The sequence below is a fragment of the Mytilus trossulus genome, chromosome 13 (genome assembly GCF_036588685.1).
Source record: "Mytilus trossulus isolate FHL-02 chromosome 13, PNRI_Mtr1.1.1.hap1, whole genome shotgun sequence".
In the NCBI taxonomy this organism is placed as follows: domain Eukaryota; kingdom Metazoa; phylum Mollusca; class Bivalvia; order Mytilida; family Mytilidae; genus Mytilus; species Mytilus trossulus.
Window position 1 is genome coordinate 33,751,889 of NC_086385.1, and position 15,849 is coordinate 33,767,737.

The 15,849-nt window shown below is 31.3% G+C and overlaps 1 protein-coding gene across 1 annotated transcript; it reads right to left on the reverse strand.

Annotated features, from left to right (window-relative positions):
* Positions 1-1,825: 1,825 nt before the first annotated feature.
* LOC134694930 (C-type lectin domain family 4 member M-like) lies at positions 1,826-5,668 on the reverse strand. Its single transcript, XM_063556037.1, has 4 exons — positions 5,583-5,668; positions 4,621-4,703; positions 3,776-3,869; positions 1,826-2,081 (listed from the first exon to the last, which is right to left on the reverse strand). The coding sequence occupies exons 1-4, from the start codon at positions 5,647-5,649 to the stop codon at positions 1,846-1,848; spliced, it is 480 nt and encodes a 159-aa protein (XP_063412107.1). The 5' UTR covers positions 5,650-5,668; the 3' UTR covers positions 1,826-1,845.
* Between the last annotated feature and the right edge of the window lie 10,181 nt (positions 5,669-15,849).

The following is a 15,849-nucleotide window of genomic DNA, read 5'->3' on the forward strand; positions in this document are numbered from 1 at the left end:
AGGTGTTAGCAAAACTACAAAATTCCATAAAGCTATCAATGATATTTTGGCCCATTCTTAATCAAGCTTTCTTTGAAAGAAGATGACCGCAAATGTGTTGATAGAAAGATCCGTGCAGAAAAGTTTGTGTAGAACATTCCATAAGACGAATTATTATTGATACTTGAGTGTTGAAGTACATAATTTATCTATTAGTTGTAACTTGCTTTGAACTTAACTTTCAGTATCACGAAGAACTCTTATTTAAGGGTTTTGTTTCTGTTGTTTTGACTGTATTTTTTTGTTTTTGTGCCTCTGGGTTTACTTTTACGAGGATCCACTTACTTCAGATATGTATCGTTAGTTCCGGTACAAGGTACCGGGAGGGTTCAACTTTCACAAATATCCAACAATAGGTGTGTCTATGTTAAGTCTAAGTCAGGAGCCTGTAGTTTAGTGGTTGTCGTTGGTTGTGTCTGTCATATTTGTTTTTTTTATAAAGAGCTTTGTTAAAACGCGGGATGTTTTTTTTCTCGTTTGAATTGTTTTACATGTCAGGGCTATTTATAGCCGACTATAAAGTATTGATTTTTCTCTTTAATGAAGGTCGAATTATTACCCACAGTGACTTACATTCCCCCCATAGTATGCTGGCAAATAATTCTAATGAAACTATTATGTTATCGTCTTGCATATTTCTAAGCTAAAACCGTAATCATTATCAGCCAGCTCCGTAGAAAAAGTGGAGGAAGGGTCATATATTCCGGTCTGTTAGAACGTCCGTACGTAAGTCCGTCAGTGTAAATCTCCACGATTTTTTATCAGGATCATTTTGCAATTTAGTACCAGGCTTGTTTTTGACGCATTTTTCGAGACAACTGATAATTAGAATTTATAAAAACTTCATAAAACTTGATATTCAGGGTACACATGACAATGCTATCTAGTGAAATGCAGTTTCAGAGTTATCGCACATAAACTTCCTGTCTACCGAAAACATTCTTTACTAATACATGTACCATATGCATGAACAATTTGTTATATTTTGTTAGGGAACTACATTTAAAACCATGGTATACCTGGTGATGTATTTTTTATATCCATTGCTCACCTTTCGTCGTATTTGTTTTGATGAAAAAAATATCTTTTATTTTCTAAATAAGACACTGCAATACTCAAACAACGCTAACGTTGTGTACCCAACCATCAATCAATCACTATGAATTATTAAATACGCTTATACTTATTCGAACAAGCATGTACGTATCGAGTGCACCTTAAGTATGTTATTTAATTGAGTGCGCATAAAAAACATGCTAAAAATTTGTTGTTTTTTTAAAATGCCTGAATGTGTGTATTTTAATTGTCCATGTGTAATTATCTTTTTTGATTTATTTAAATTTCTATATATCCACAGTGTATTTTTTTTAAGATGAGAAAAATATAACGTACAAATTTACTCTTAATTGATAACTATTTGACATCATCATCGTATATGTGTAACCCAAAGCAAATAAACAATGATAGCAAAAAATGTTTTTCTTATCTCCGTACGTTTTTGTTTTGTTTACCATCACGAAAAATGGACACCACAAGGTTGATTTTGAAAAATATTAGTTTGGTTAATTTAAAGGAGATGATTTTGTTTATAATATTATTTTTTACTGGTAGAAAAAAACGAATGCGTTATTTTTGTTTTGCCTGTTGCCTAGCAAAATACAAAATTCTTGAATCGTAAACCAAAACATTAATACAACAACGTAACAGTTAAAAGATGAAACCTACCTGGGACTAGTATAATTGTCCGAACTAAGTTAAAAGAACAACAAATAAAAAAAGACATAAGTAAGAGTAAGTTTATTACTTTCATATCTCACAAATGTACCCATTGAGGTAATGATTACAAGCATTGTCGTAAATGTCATGTCCTACTCCTGCATACAACAGCATGCAGTCTTGTTCACTAGAATGACTGCCGTTAGGTTCACCAGAGGCAAAAGCTTTGTACGTCATTTTTTTCATTTTTCCATTTTGTATCCATCTCCAGTCTCCACCAGGGACGTATCTGTTTATGTTCCGACCTCCGACAACGAAGCTTATCCCTTTAAAGCAAAATCAAATATTCATAAACTTTAAAATTCGTTTATAAAGTGGGTTGTTTATTTTTAATACGCTGTGAAATATTTCTTAATCAAATAAATAATCTGTTGAAGCATGAACACAACTATATTGTACTCATGGTTTCCGTATGAAGCATTCAATCACATCATTTTAAATCTTCTCACAGGGGGTCGGTAAATTTTTTATATAGCAAATTTAGTATTACCTTGGGTCTTGAGGTAACGATAGACATTGATCGAAGAAAAGTATTTACAATCCCAATGTGTTCTATAGACTGTTCTGTAGTCTCGATAAGTTGACAAAAAAATAATTTGAAAAGTAACAGAATTTTTAAAAAATATGCCAGTGACTCGGAGAATACATACTATTGTATATATTTGCGATCTTATGAAAAAAAAATGATGTGCTTGGCAGATGCATAATCCCCAGTCAATCGAATGCCAATCAAGTTTTAATTTTCTTAAAAGGTACATCACAGGATCATAGATTACGTTCAACATTTTGATGGGGTTCGGATAACCAACACTGTAACTTTATTCCATATCTTCCCGGATTTGTATTTCAAATGTGAACGGAACATTTATCATTCATATATCTCGTTGTATCTAATATTATCTTAGTCGCTTGATACGCAGCCAATCAGAGCCGATATCTATAATGCAGTTATTTTAAGATAGCTAAAATATCGAATGAAACGAATAGTTCTGTACCACAATGCGATGAGTTCACATGTTTGTTTACTGTTGTTTTATGATTTGACTTACTCTTTTCCCCATCTTTAGGATGTTTGATTGTCATGTTTTTGAATTTTTGTCAGATTTTCGAAATCCTCTGGTTATATCCATTTGAATGCCTTTACATATTTTTGCCCATGGACCCTCATTTTTCTATTTAAAAATCTTTTACAAGTTTGATTTATAAAAGTCGTATAAAATCTTATTAATTGACTAATAGTTTTTGAGAACTTTACCTGGTCAATGATAAAGCTATGAAAAATAAAGAAAGAGCATTTTCACGCTATAATTTCAACGGCTTATATCTCGTAAATAAGCGCATTGACTCCTATATTTGTTTCCTTTTTCGATTCCTCAATAAATCCCCTATCAATATATAATAGTGTTGTGGAAAGCTATTTATTTTGAAACTGAGCAGCGAACTTCCTAAAAACATTTTATGAGCAAGTTCGAAAACAATGGTTGGGTGTTGCAAATTTAAAGAAAAGAAGACGCACATTATGTACTTAATAGAAGATATTCCAAGCCCCTTTGGACAGACAAATGGTTGAGAAATGAAAATGAGTAAACATACTAATTGAAATACGTGACAAAGAAACAGAAAGAACAACAAATAAGTATCAAAATTAAAATTATTTTTAAATTTGGAAATTGGAAGAATCCTGAGAAAAAAATCATAACAAAGGGCTAATTATGTATTTTGCACGTGAATTGACTTTGAGTATAGAACATGTAATTGGTTTACATAAATTTTATATGATATTGTGCTGAATGTATACAATGACTAACTCGTTTATGCAAATAAAGTGCAATTGAATGGTTCTATCTGTTACCAGATAATATACTTTAAATGTTATGTTTAGCCGCATTAAAAGTGCTTTGGTGCCTTTTACTGGCACCCCCAAAAACAAACACCATAAAAACTCTAATGTTTCGTATACCTTTATGCATTTGTTGAAGTTCATATTTAATCAACATGGCTTCTTCTAGCGTCTCCAAATTGGCGAGGTATGCACCACGCCTTAAACACAAAGCCTTTAAAAAAGATTGTTGAATATTTGAATATATGAGTCGATTAATCATAGTTACTTAAAGGTAAGCGAAAGTCACAGTCATAATTATAGTGCACTATATATTAAATACCATATGTGATTTTAAAATAATAAAGACTTATTTCTGGTATTTACTTTTAAACGAATCAAACCAGGGCATTTATCATAAATAAATGTGCGCCTTAAATGCAATAACACGTAAACGTATAAGAAAATCATTGAGACCTTTTTATGTATTATCTTTTTCGTCAGTTTAATGGATTAAATAAGGTGGTCGTGTGTTCTAGCGCATCGGTTACAGTACAGGCTATTTGGTGTCACGATATCTCAGTAGCATGGGTTCGAATCCCAGCGAGGGAAAAAAAAAAATTTGCAGATCTAACATTGTTGGATTGATGTTTAGACGAGTTGTATAAATATATATGTCCATGATGTGGTTTGAAAGCATTATATTAAAATGGACGTATTCAACATGTTTTGTTCACTTTAGATTCTTAGAAAGACTTAAAGTGAAATAAACAAATGTTAAGCAAAAAAAAAAACACTAATATTAAGCTATTAAAAAAAAATATTCAAACATTACATTTGCTTTAAGAGATTAAGACTAAAATTATGCAAACTCATTCAAAATTGCTTTTTTTGTCTAAATCTAACACGAATTAATATGTGCGAATAGTGTATTAAAGAGTGAAACCCTCCTTACAATAACTGTTAAAATCACATAAGCAACTTACAAATGCCCTATCTGCCGTTGTTGTCTCCCTGTTTATGAAGTAACAACCGTCCCCTATCTTCTTAAAGGGATACCTGCATTTTGCTGATTAAAAAAATATAATGAAGGGAATGAATTAATTAATATGAATTTAGTAACATTAAACAACATATCAATTCCGATATATATATTTTTTAAATATTCATGATTGCTTTTAGTTCGATTGAGGTTGGTCAAGCGTCAATCAGTATTTTATTCTAATGTATTGTTATTTATTAATCTTTTATTTCTAACTTTGTTAACTTCTTCTTTGTGAAACATCCACTTGTTTATATATGCTGTTGTCTTTTACTATCTTAGTAGCCTGGAGCGAGACACGATCAAGAGTGAAGTTATTTAGAATAGAAAAAATGTCTCCCGCTGTTTAAATGGTGAAAAAAGGGAAGCGCTGTCTCGGCACGAATATTTGTTCACTGCCTTGCTGAATTTAAATATTATTCGAAAAAATCAGAATCATATAACTTAACTAAAACGAGCTCTTCCACATCGAGAACCAATACTACACACAACATACAATCATAAAAAATGAAAGGTTAATACATTAAGGTATAATAGTTTAACAATAAAATGTATTCTCTCCGTTAATTAAGAGTGGATTTTTATTTAATCAAGCATGTTTTAACAGCAATATTTGTGGTGGTTAAATGCCATCAACAACATACATGTAATATGTAACAAAAGAAGAACAAAAAACAAAACTGACTCAACATTTTTATGCAACGTTTAAAAATTAAAATCACAGAAATACTGAACTCAGAGAAAGATCTTATCGGAAAGTCCATAATCACATGGCAAAATCAAATACCAAAACTTATAAATAACGCATGAACAAGAACTGACTATTCATTCTAAACATTTCAAAGGGCGAATGATCAGACACACAAAATACCAATAAATGTACATGAAAATTAATAATAAACATACCAGCATGGGTTGCTGCAATCATGAAATCACAATACAGGACAAATACACAAAACGTAAGAACAAACATATTCAGCTTGGTTAGAGGAATGGCGCATGAAGAATGCAAAATAAAGAATCGTGACAAGAACTTATAGTATTTAGCTCTAATTTCATTTGATGTCAACGTTACAACAGATGTTCTATTTTGATGTATCAATTTACGATGCAAAAACAATTGCTTCACGTTGACAAAGTGTCTAAAACTTCCACTGAAATTCTAATATAAAATACAAATCAAGACAAATATGATATGAGCGTCGCTGATGTGTCTTAGGTAGACGAAACGCACGTCTGGCGTACTAAATGATAATCTTGGTACCTTTGATAACTGTATTGTACATTTCGTACATGCTATTTGTTCCCGAAGAAAGTTGAATTGATTTATATATCAGTTATCAGGTATTGCCCATATATTCAATTTGAATTTCTGTTATTTTCTCATTAATTAATTTCAAACAGTAGAATACGTTAAACTGTCATGCCACATCTTCTTATTTCTGTGTAATTAAAAACAGAAAAATACAGCATCACTTTAAAGACAAAGAAGCAACCACAACACGGATGTCAAAATCCTGGAGTGACTAAGGTGCTTTGGAAGGGTAGGATGTTCTTGGTCAGGAAGTGGGATCTATTCGTATTGTTCATCATGATAAGTGAAAAAGTATATTCGGGTCTGTCATAATCACTCTGTAATATAGGATATACTTGTTTGTATTCCCGAAACAAAGAAACAAAATGATTGATAGCAAAACGCGTCTAACAGAATCCTCGTACAAATAGTCACCGTACATTTGATCCGCCTTCTTTACAAATTGTTAAAAATTATTATAAATTAAGGAATGTATCTCCCTCATACAAAGCACTGATTCCTTTCACGGATTTGGCTATACTTTTTGAAACTTTTGAATTATAGCTCTTAAACTTTTATATAAGCTTTGGGTTTTGCATATTTTGGCCACGAGCATCACTTAAGAGACATGAAAATTGGTACCGTTAATGTTATTACATACATTTCTCTGTACAATAGTTTCTTTCGAAGAACAGTGCTGTTCAATGCTAAAATTTTGTTCTAACAAAGTGTCTAATAAATAGTTGAATAGGTAAAGTGTGTTGACCTCGTCAAATGATTCTTTAAACAGGTACCATCCGGTACGATTTGAATAGAGAGAAAGCAAAAGCAAGGTCATAATCAGCGCTAAATAGTAGATAAATAGGACGTTAAAAAAATGTTGATACATTTTGTTGACCCCTAGACCTACTCACCAAAAACACTTTTGACCAATTTTATAACAGCTTAATTGTCTTTTCCTGTCTACATCAACACATACCTAGCATTGGTTTATTCCTTGAATGCCAACATCCTTTGATCTACCGACAATGTACCTATAAAATAATGTTGGCATTCGAGGAATAGGTGCAAGAAGTTATCACAACAAAAGTGCATGCTTATCAAAACAATCATACTAATTAAACAGATAGGTAAAATCTAATTCATCTTGAATTAGTCCAGTTGTAAAAAATATTTTTTGGCTGCTATTGTGCTTGAACGAATATTGATTCTCTTCGAATGAAACTTTGAAAGGTGTTGCATCACAAAGTCAACATGTGCATAATCATTAAACACAAATTATACAGCAGCCTCTTTGAACGTTTAACTTTTTAACTATGTTTTATTATGTTCAGTTTGTTCATGGTATTTTTCTGGGTAGTAATACTACACCCTTTTTTGCAAGTGTTCATGAAATGATATTGGTAGGGGGTTTATCAACTGCATTTGCAACTCATCAGTGTTCTTACAAATACGAAGATGTTGTATGATTGACATTGAGACGACTCTCCCCAAGAGACCAAATAACACAGATATTAACAACTATAGTTTTTAACAATGAATAGTCGAACTAACTATAAAATTCAGTTGAAAACATCTTGTCTCATCAGATGGATGCAAATAGAAATATTACACAGAATGGACGTGGCCTGGTACTTGTATATCCCAACAAAAAGACACTAAGTACAGCCTCTGAGAAAACTTGCAGTTACTGACAGCTATTTCAAAGCCACGTTCATCTAATAAAAAAATCAGGCCTCTTTAGACTGAATTCTTGTAACCCTTTTTTGTGGATTTTCTCCAAACTTTGTAAACTATGTAGAGTGCCATCTTGAAAGTTATCAAATTTACTCAATTATTTTTGATGATTTTTGTTTTAATTTTAGTTAATTGTTCAATTAAAATATTCATATATTCCATCTAAATATGTCTTATCATGTTAATAAACATTTTTATTCCCCTAATTTTTTTTCAATAAATACATTTTTGTAAAAATGTTTCATTTTCTTTCTTTCTTTAAATTCATAATAATTTTAACCCTTGAATTTTGCTATTTTTTTCTTATTAAAAACTGATAAAATGGAGCAATTTCATCAAGTTCACGAATTATTTTTTACAGTTAAATACTTATAAAAACACCTATTGTTATTATATAAACACCCATTGAAATATTTTTGTTGGCATCCAAGGAATAGGTAACATATAAAATGTTGGCATTCGAGGAAGACACCCTAGCATTGTGTCTGAACTCAGAAATGATGATGGATTTGTTGATCCATTTTTTTTTTTGGAGCTTCGACAGATACGTAAGTTTCGATTTAATTTCTGATGGAAATCTAAACAGTAATTTCAGCGGTTTTATTTATTCTTTTCATATAGACGAAATTTGCGACTCTCTCTGTTGAAATCTTTCAAAAGTCATAAATACACGGATTAATCCTCATCCGCACCCCGAGTTTGATTACAGTTTCAATTTTCAACACTTAAATGCAACAAGTTTCGTTTCTTCTCTCTACATCCTAGAAGTATATTAATGAAACCAGAATTATTTTTTTGTTTAAATATGGGGAATAATAATAATTAAACATCTTTCTATTAACATAGATTTCAAGTCAATCAAAAGATGACAAAGCGATTGATTGATTGGCGTCAGTGCAAAAAAATGACTTAATCATTGGAGGTCATCGTGAAGGTAAACACTCTATACAATTCTGTAAATAGTTATGTGAGTTCTGCAGTCATTTCACAGATTCCATTACATTGTAATCTAAAGCTAAGTAAAGTATGTGAAAGTCAATTATACAAACATTATACATGTTATGCATTTTAACCTTGTGATTCAACGTTGCAAATGGGATTTCCAAACTGCGCTTTTCAAAGAATTAACAGATATAATAAAATATACATGTAATTGAATTGGAATAACATAAAATTGACAACGAAACAAGTGTAATTCTTAAATGTTTTATCTGTTCGTCAAAACAAATCATTGCTATTTTTAAATGTTTTATTCATTATTTGTTAAGGGTGGTAGTAGGTTAAAGTTTTTTAACATTTCGACTTATCTCGGAACAATCAAATAACGTAGGATAATTGTATGAATATTGGTGAATAATATCTCAAGTAATTTTAAATTCAGCACCAGTCTGCGAGTAGAATATATGCTCTACAAGTGATAAAATCACAAATATTTTTGCAATAACATATTAATTGTATTACAAAGCTTGAAAACCCGTTGCAAACATATATTTGTCACTGATGACGCCCATAATCTAATAATATACACTTATTGATTTTTTTCAACTTCACTACACTACTCGCGCTTTTGTGTATTTAAGATGATCTATTCATTGTTTGGTGTGAGGGATAATAGTTTATTGTTTGATTTTTATCGACCTAGCGCGATAATATAGTATAATTGCATGAATATATGTGAATTTTATCCCAAATAAATAAAAATATAGCACCATATCTTGACCAATCATATTCTAAGAAGAATATCATTAATAAGTAGTTATTATCAAAAAATTTAGTTGTCACTGAATTTGTCAAAAACTTGACGCTGTTTCAAAGAACATTGCCGCTAACTTTTCGTCATCTCTGAGCGAAATATAATGTTTTTATATAATAAGTACAGCTATGGTCATTGAAAACACCTTTTTGTGAATTGATAATGATCAATATTAAAGGTTGATTAGGAGGCATCTATTGTCATTTTCTGGAGTAGGAAAAGTGGGGAAAGGATTTTGGAAAAAAATTTGACCATCAGTAGGTACAAAATACGAGCAACACTACCAAATGCTCGATGAAAAAGGAAATTATCCTCTCAAACATATATATGTATGATTTAATCATAAGTTAGATATAACAAAACCACATGTATACTCAATGGCTCAGATCAACGTTGCTCTCAATTGTTTTTTTCTCAAATTATTCAAAACAAAATTCCTACATATCGTTTGTTCAGTTTTGAAATCAGAATTACATGTACGAGAGAGTGAATTGGATCAGTTGTTTTACTATACTCTTTAATATGTTAGGCCATTGTTTACTATGCTCTTTTTTTGTACTCTGTATGTACGTATGTGTTTTCGGGAGTTAATAACCTATAAAGTAAAATTGAGAATGGAAATGGGGAATGTGTCAAAGAGACAACAACCCGACCAAAATAGCAGAAGGTCACCAACAGGTCTTCAATGTCGCGAGAAATTCCCGCACCCGGAGGCGTCCTTCAGCTGGCCCCTAAACAAATATATACTAGTTCAGTGATAATGAACGCCATACTAATTTCCAAATTGTACACAAGAAACTAAAATTTAAATAATACAAGACTAACAAAGGCCAGAGGCTCCTGACTTGGGACAGGCGCAAAAATGCGGCGGGGTTAAACATGTTTGTGAGATCTCAACCCTCCCCCTATACCTCTAACCAGTGTAGAAAAGTAAAAGCATAACAATACGCACATTAAAAATCAGTTCAAGAGAAGTCCGAGTCTGATGTCAGAAGATGTAACCAAAGAAAATAAACAAAATGACAATAATACATAAATAACAACAGACTACTAGCAGTTAACTGACATGCCTGTTTGCTTTCGAAAAATTAACTTTCATAAACATTTGTAAAATTTTTTAGTTTTTCACATCCATCATTATTAACATAGAAACAGAAAATATAAACCGACACATATTTACCTTTTTCTTCACCTCATACATTGGAGACAATTTAAAATGTCTTTTTTCCAATTAAGACGACCTGAACATTCTTTTGTATGCAGATGTCTATATTTAGATCAAGTTGGTTTTAATCATTTTTCAATTTTTTAGCCGCTGACCACTTTCATTCCCGATGACTTTGTTTGATGATAGCAACAGACGAAACCGGTTTTTCACATGCATCATTATTAAAAGAGAAAATGTTTTGTGAATTAAATATAAAGTTGAAACTAGTAAATCGAAACACACTGATCTTTTTTTTCTTAACTACATACATTGGATACAAGTTTAAATATATATTCATCAAATATCCACTATCCCGTATAAACAACCTTAGAAATTGTTGGACATTTGAGATGCCTAAGATTGTTGAACATATTAATACAAAGGATTCGACATTTGACTTGATTGTTTCACTTAAATCAGTTATCCATATGATAAGTAACAAAATATACGAATGTAACACGGAATGGTATGAAAGACTTTTTGATGACCGTCGAAATGTAAAAAAGGAAACATATTATGCATATTTAATTTTATAATCAATGTTTGAATTCAAAGCCGTATATATATATCTAAACACTTCTGAAAACGAAATACGTGTTTTGGCTCTTTATTGCTAGAGCTCTATCGCCAGCGCACAAAAACTGACAAGGCTGCCTAAACCCGTAGAAGACAGACTTTGTATGTTTTGTGTGAAGTATAGGTTAGAAAGTGAAAAACATTTTCAAATGCACGCTTTACGACGACATTCGATATAATCTTTCATAATTGATTATAATTTATTCAAGATTTTCCGGTTCAAATATAGGTAACAAAATCGTTCAAATAGTGGAATGTCATGATTTACAATAATAAGAATGCAAATCAATTAATAAATTTATTTTTCTGGCGTAGAAAATTATTTTACAGTTAGTTTTTTTTATTAACCTGAGATTTTTATTCCTTTAACTTTTCAGAAAAAGTAAGAATTATACAATTTTACAAATATATAAATATTTGAAATTTAAATATAATGATTAGCAATTTTTGATTATCAATTTTGAGACACTTGTATGTTTTTAAGTGATACATTTGAAACTTTTATAGAATTTAATCAGTTTTATAGTGTCGTAAAGTCGTTTTTATGGCTGGGTATTAGTTGTCTGATTTGTATTTTTTTTGACAATGTTGCATATTTTTATGTCAACCAATATATGACACTTTAATACACTATTTACTAACTTACTTACTTACTTACTTACTTACTTTATCACTCCTTGGTATCTATAGCACGGTAGGTATAGTGTTCGGCTAGGATCGTGGTTTTTCGAGTGATTTGATCGGGCTTTTTCGAGTGTGACCACTTTTTTTCGAGTGAATATGATCAAAAATGTATACAAACAGACTTCTTTTCTAACAAGACGTGATATAGAAGCTTGTATTTGATATACAAGGTTATACATGATATGCTTGTATTTGGGATACAAAGATAGTATCATTCTGACATTGCTTTTCGTTAAAAAAGTTAAATTTAGCCTTAAAATGCTTTTACTCCAAAATACCGAATGAAACCATTTTCTTCAACATACGAATGCAAATGTCGACGGAAATGCATACATGGAATCTATATATCCTTAGATATACAGACACTTTACAAAAACTATTGTAATTGCATTGAAAACCACATTTTGAGACTAAATTCAGTTTTTCATAGCCTTTGAACTATAAAATTAATACATTTCATGTAATCGTCATTGTTATAGATCAGTTTATTTCATTATTATATCGTTTCTAATGTATACTTATACAGTCCCAAATTGGGTTTCCCCTTGGGCAATTATTTTGTTCGCCACTTTATTACTTTTTTCGCCAAGTAACATAAATATATCTTCCGTTTAAAATTTTACTTTTTGTCTACCCCACCCCACCCTAAACCGTTAGTTTTCCCGTTTAAATGGTTTTGAACTAGATATTTTGGGGGCCCCTTATAGCTTTTTGTTCGGTGTGAGCCAAAGTCCCGTGTTGAAGGCCGTACCTTGACCTATAATGGTTCACTTTTATAAATTGTTATTTTGATGGAGAGTTGTCTCATTGGCACTCATACCACATATTCCTATATCTATCATATGGTCCGACCATACGCGTACAGTTTGACCATATGAATATAAGCATATGGTCGTGACCATACAAGTATACGCATATGGTCGTAACCATACGAGTATTGTTCTAATACTCATATGGTCCGGAATATAAGCATGGACAATTCGAATTAAGACGTACATTCATATATTGTATAAGATGAGATGTATGTTTGTTCTTAAAAGAGTATACATCTTAGCGATTTCATTATCTATTTGTCTAGATCTTGCATCTTGTATTATTTATTTCATTGTTTAAAAAATGGAAACCAGAAAATGACTTAATGCTACAACTGTGAGGAGGAGTCTGATTATGCAAATATGATAATTGGTCATACAGAAACTAAACACCATGATAACCTTCTTCTAATAAAAGAAAAGTGTCTTAAAAGTGGAAAATATGAATATTAATCAAGACATTACAATGTTGTTCCTGGGGTCGTTCGAAGCACTGGACAATTTAGCTGGTGATAGCATATAATATACACATTTTGTACTTGTCTATATTTGCGAAAGGATAATATTTAGGCAAATGAACTATTGTTGATTTTATCTGAAATTTATTCAAATTGTGTTTTCAATGGCAATTAAAATGGGGTCGATTAAGTGTGTGTGTTTTTTTAATTTTTTTTATTATTCGGTTTCTTTTATTAATCTCCGGAGTTCACCGCACGAAATATTTCTGTAAAATCAAAAGTAGCATGAAATGAAGTTAAGATAAATATGAGTTCCCTGCATAGTGTTCTTGACACCGTTTTTTGTTAAAAAAATATTTAAGTTATTTCTAAATAAACACTGGTAAGTAGTTGTATAACGCTCTCAAAACAGAATATTTGCATTAAATTGAGAAAAAAAATCATTTTGATATGTTTTTGATGACTTATTGTGAATATATAATATTGTCCTTCACTTAATTACAGTTATAACCTAGAAAAAAGTCATTTTTTTCACGTCTAGAATGCCTTAAAATTTCTGTAAAAAAAACAACGGACCATAGGTCTTAAACCCCAGACGATTTCAAAGTTGTTCTCGAAAAAAAACGGACAATAACAAACACTGATTTATTTTTTAAATACAAGGAAATTGAGCTACTTTATTGATCAAAACATATATGGTATTCAATATAAGATGAGTAGTAACTTGTTAAAAACAGTTATAATTACGAAATATCCGTTAATTGAAAACGTATCGCATGTTTTATCACTGGAAAAAGCACGAACTACACTTGAAAAAAAGGACCAAATCACTTGAAAAACAACGATCGTATCCGGACACTATAACTACCGTGTATGGCCTCTCTTTTAAAATGCATTTTTTTACTATTTTTTTTAATCGCTAACGATTGTGGGTTATCTCATTGGTCGTAAAAAAAATGAAAATCACAACCACAACGTTTTGGTGCATGCTTTTTATTGTTTCCCAAAAATGCATAAACATCAATGAACAAAGACAGACAAACCATACCAAAGGGACATTCAAAGCCACAATTTGAAAACAAACTGACAGTGCACTGGTTGAAATATATTTGAAAGACGTGAAATAAGATTACCTGAAATAAGTGTTTTTGGTGATTTTGGTCTGATTGGTATTGGTCTTCTTTTGTTTTTACTTTGCAGATCCAATTATGATTTACAAGGCCAACTTGACTGAGAAAAATATTGATTTATTAGTTATAATTGGCTTTGAACTAGCTTGGTGTAACAGTGAATACAATTAAATCTGCATGTATTTTTTTATGTTCTAATTAGCGATTGGTTGCTCGAAGTCTTTTCCAGTTGATCTTTATAGTTGTCTGTTACATTGTACTCCAATGTCTAAAATAAGATAAGAGTTGAGCGATCACAAACAAATCAGGTAGTTTGTTTTGATTTTCTTTCAAATTGTTTCACATTTTTTTTATGTCGTTGTCTTTCATTGTTCACCGAACAGAATGTTGTTGAAGGCGGCAATGTGAATAGTTTCTCACAACTAAGTTGTGTGGGTTCCAGTAGATAAAGTTACTATATCCTAGTATATAATTTGATGGTTGTTGTATTAAAATCGATAAAATTGTTGATGTATGCAAACAACATTAGTGTTTTATTGTTGTTTGTCTAAACATCCAGAGGAAAATATATCAGGCATGTCAGTAAGACAATAATTACACAGCATAAACAGTACGTATGTTCTGCAAAGCGAGTCGAACGGTATGGAAAAATGAAAATTTTAACTTTCTTTTGAAAAAAACCTGTTGGATGCGGGCAGCAATTTTGCCGGGCTACAGACCACTAACGGGCACCTCAATTAATATATGTACAGAAAGCTTGGTGCTCACCATATATGAGACCATCACGTTCCAAGCAGACGTGACTGCATATTTATGCACATACTACAGCCAACGGGTTTTTTATATTGGTTATCCATGAAACCATTTTTGCTTCTCAATAAAAGACGGGGTACTGCCATCGTTCGTGCTTTTAAGTTAATCAAGCAAGTTTTGATTTCTCTACATGCAATTTTGAAGTATGCCGAGACAGTATGTTCTGCTATGGGCTACATGTTTTATTTTGTGCCACGCATTCTGTCAAATACTGATTCATTTTCAAATTGTAAGATTAAAAGGCTTAGTCTTATGTGTTTAATTCTAGGTATACAGGTGTATTCGGGATTTGATAACCTAGAAAGTGTTCACTTTCGAAAAGTTCGTGAACTCATTCATGACTATTTGTAAAGATTTTTAATATTTCACACGAATTTTTCAATAATATACGATAAACCAACACATATATCTTATATTTTTCTTTCAACGGTATCTTTACTACATACGATGAAGAAAAGTTTAAATCCATTCATCAAGATTAATATTCACTACCCCGTAACGACCGAGAGAAAATGACACCATCACTTCCGCATTCTATCAAACACAAATGTACATCTTTCTAAAAATAGACTTTTTTTTCCATTTTAGACAACTTGAAATTTTTAAGAACACACGGTGCCTTCAGCATTGGACGTTGTTGTTTGAAAACATATTTAGTAATTATTTCGCCGCTGACAATTTTCATACATAATTTGATGGCAACGCGTTG

Coding starts and splice junctions, on each gene's coding strand:
- LOC134694930 (XM_063556037.1), bottom strand. CDS start 5,649: ATGTTTGTTCTTACGTTTTGTGTATTTGTCCTGTATTGTGATTTCATG. Junction 4,704..5,582: donor GATTGCAGCAACCCATGCTG/GTATGTTTATTA, acceptor TTTTTTAATCAG/CAAAATGCAGGTATCCCTTT. Junction 2,082..3,775: donor ACTTCAACAAATGCATAAAG/GTATACGAAACA, acceptor TTTGCTTTAAAG/GGATAAGCTTCGTTGTCGGA.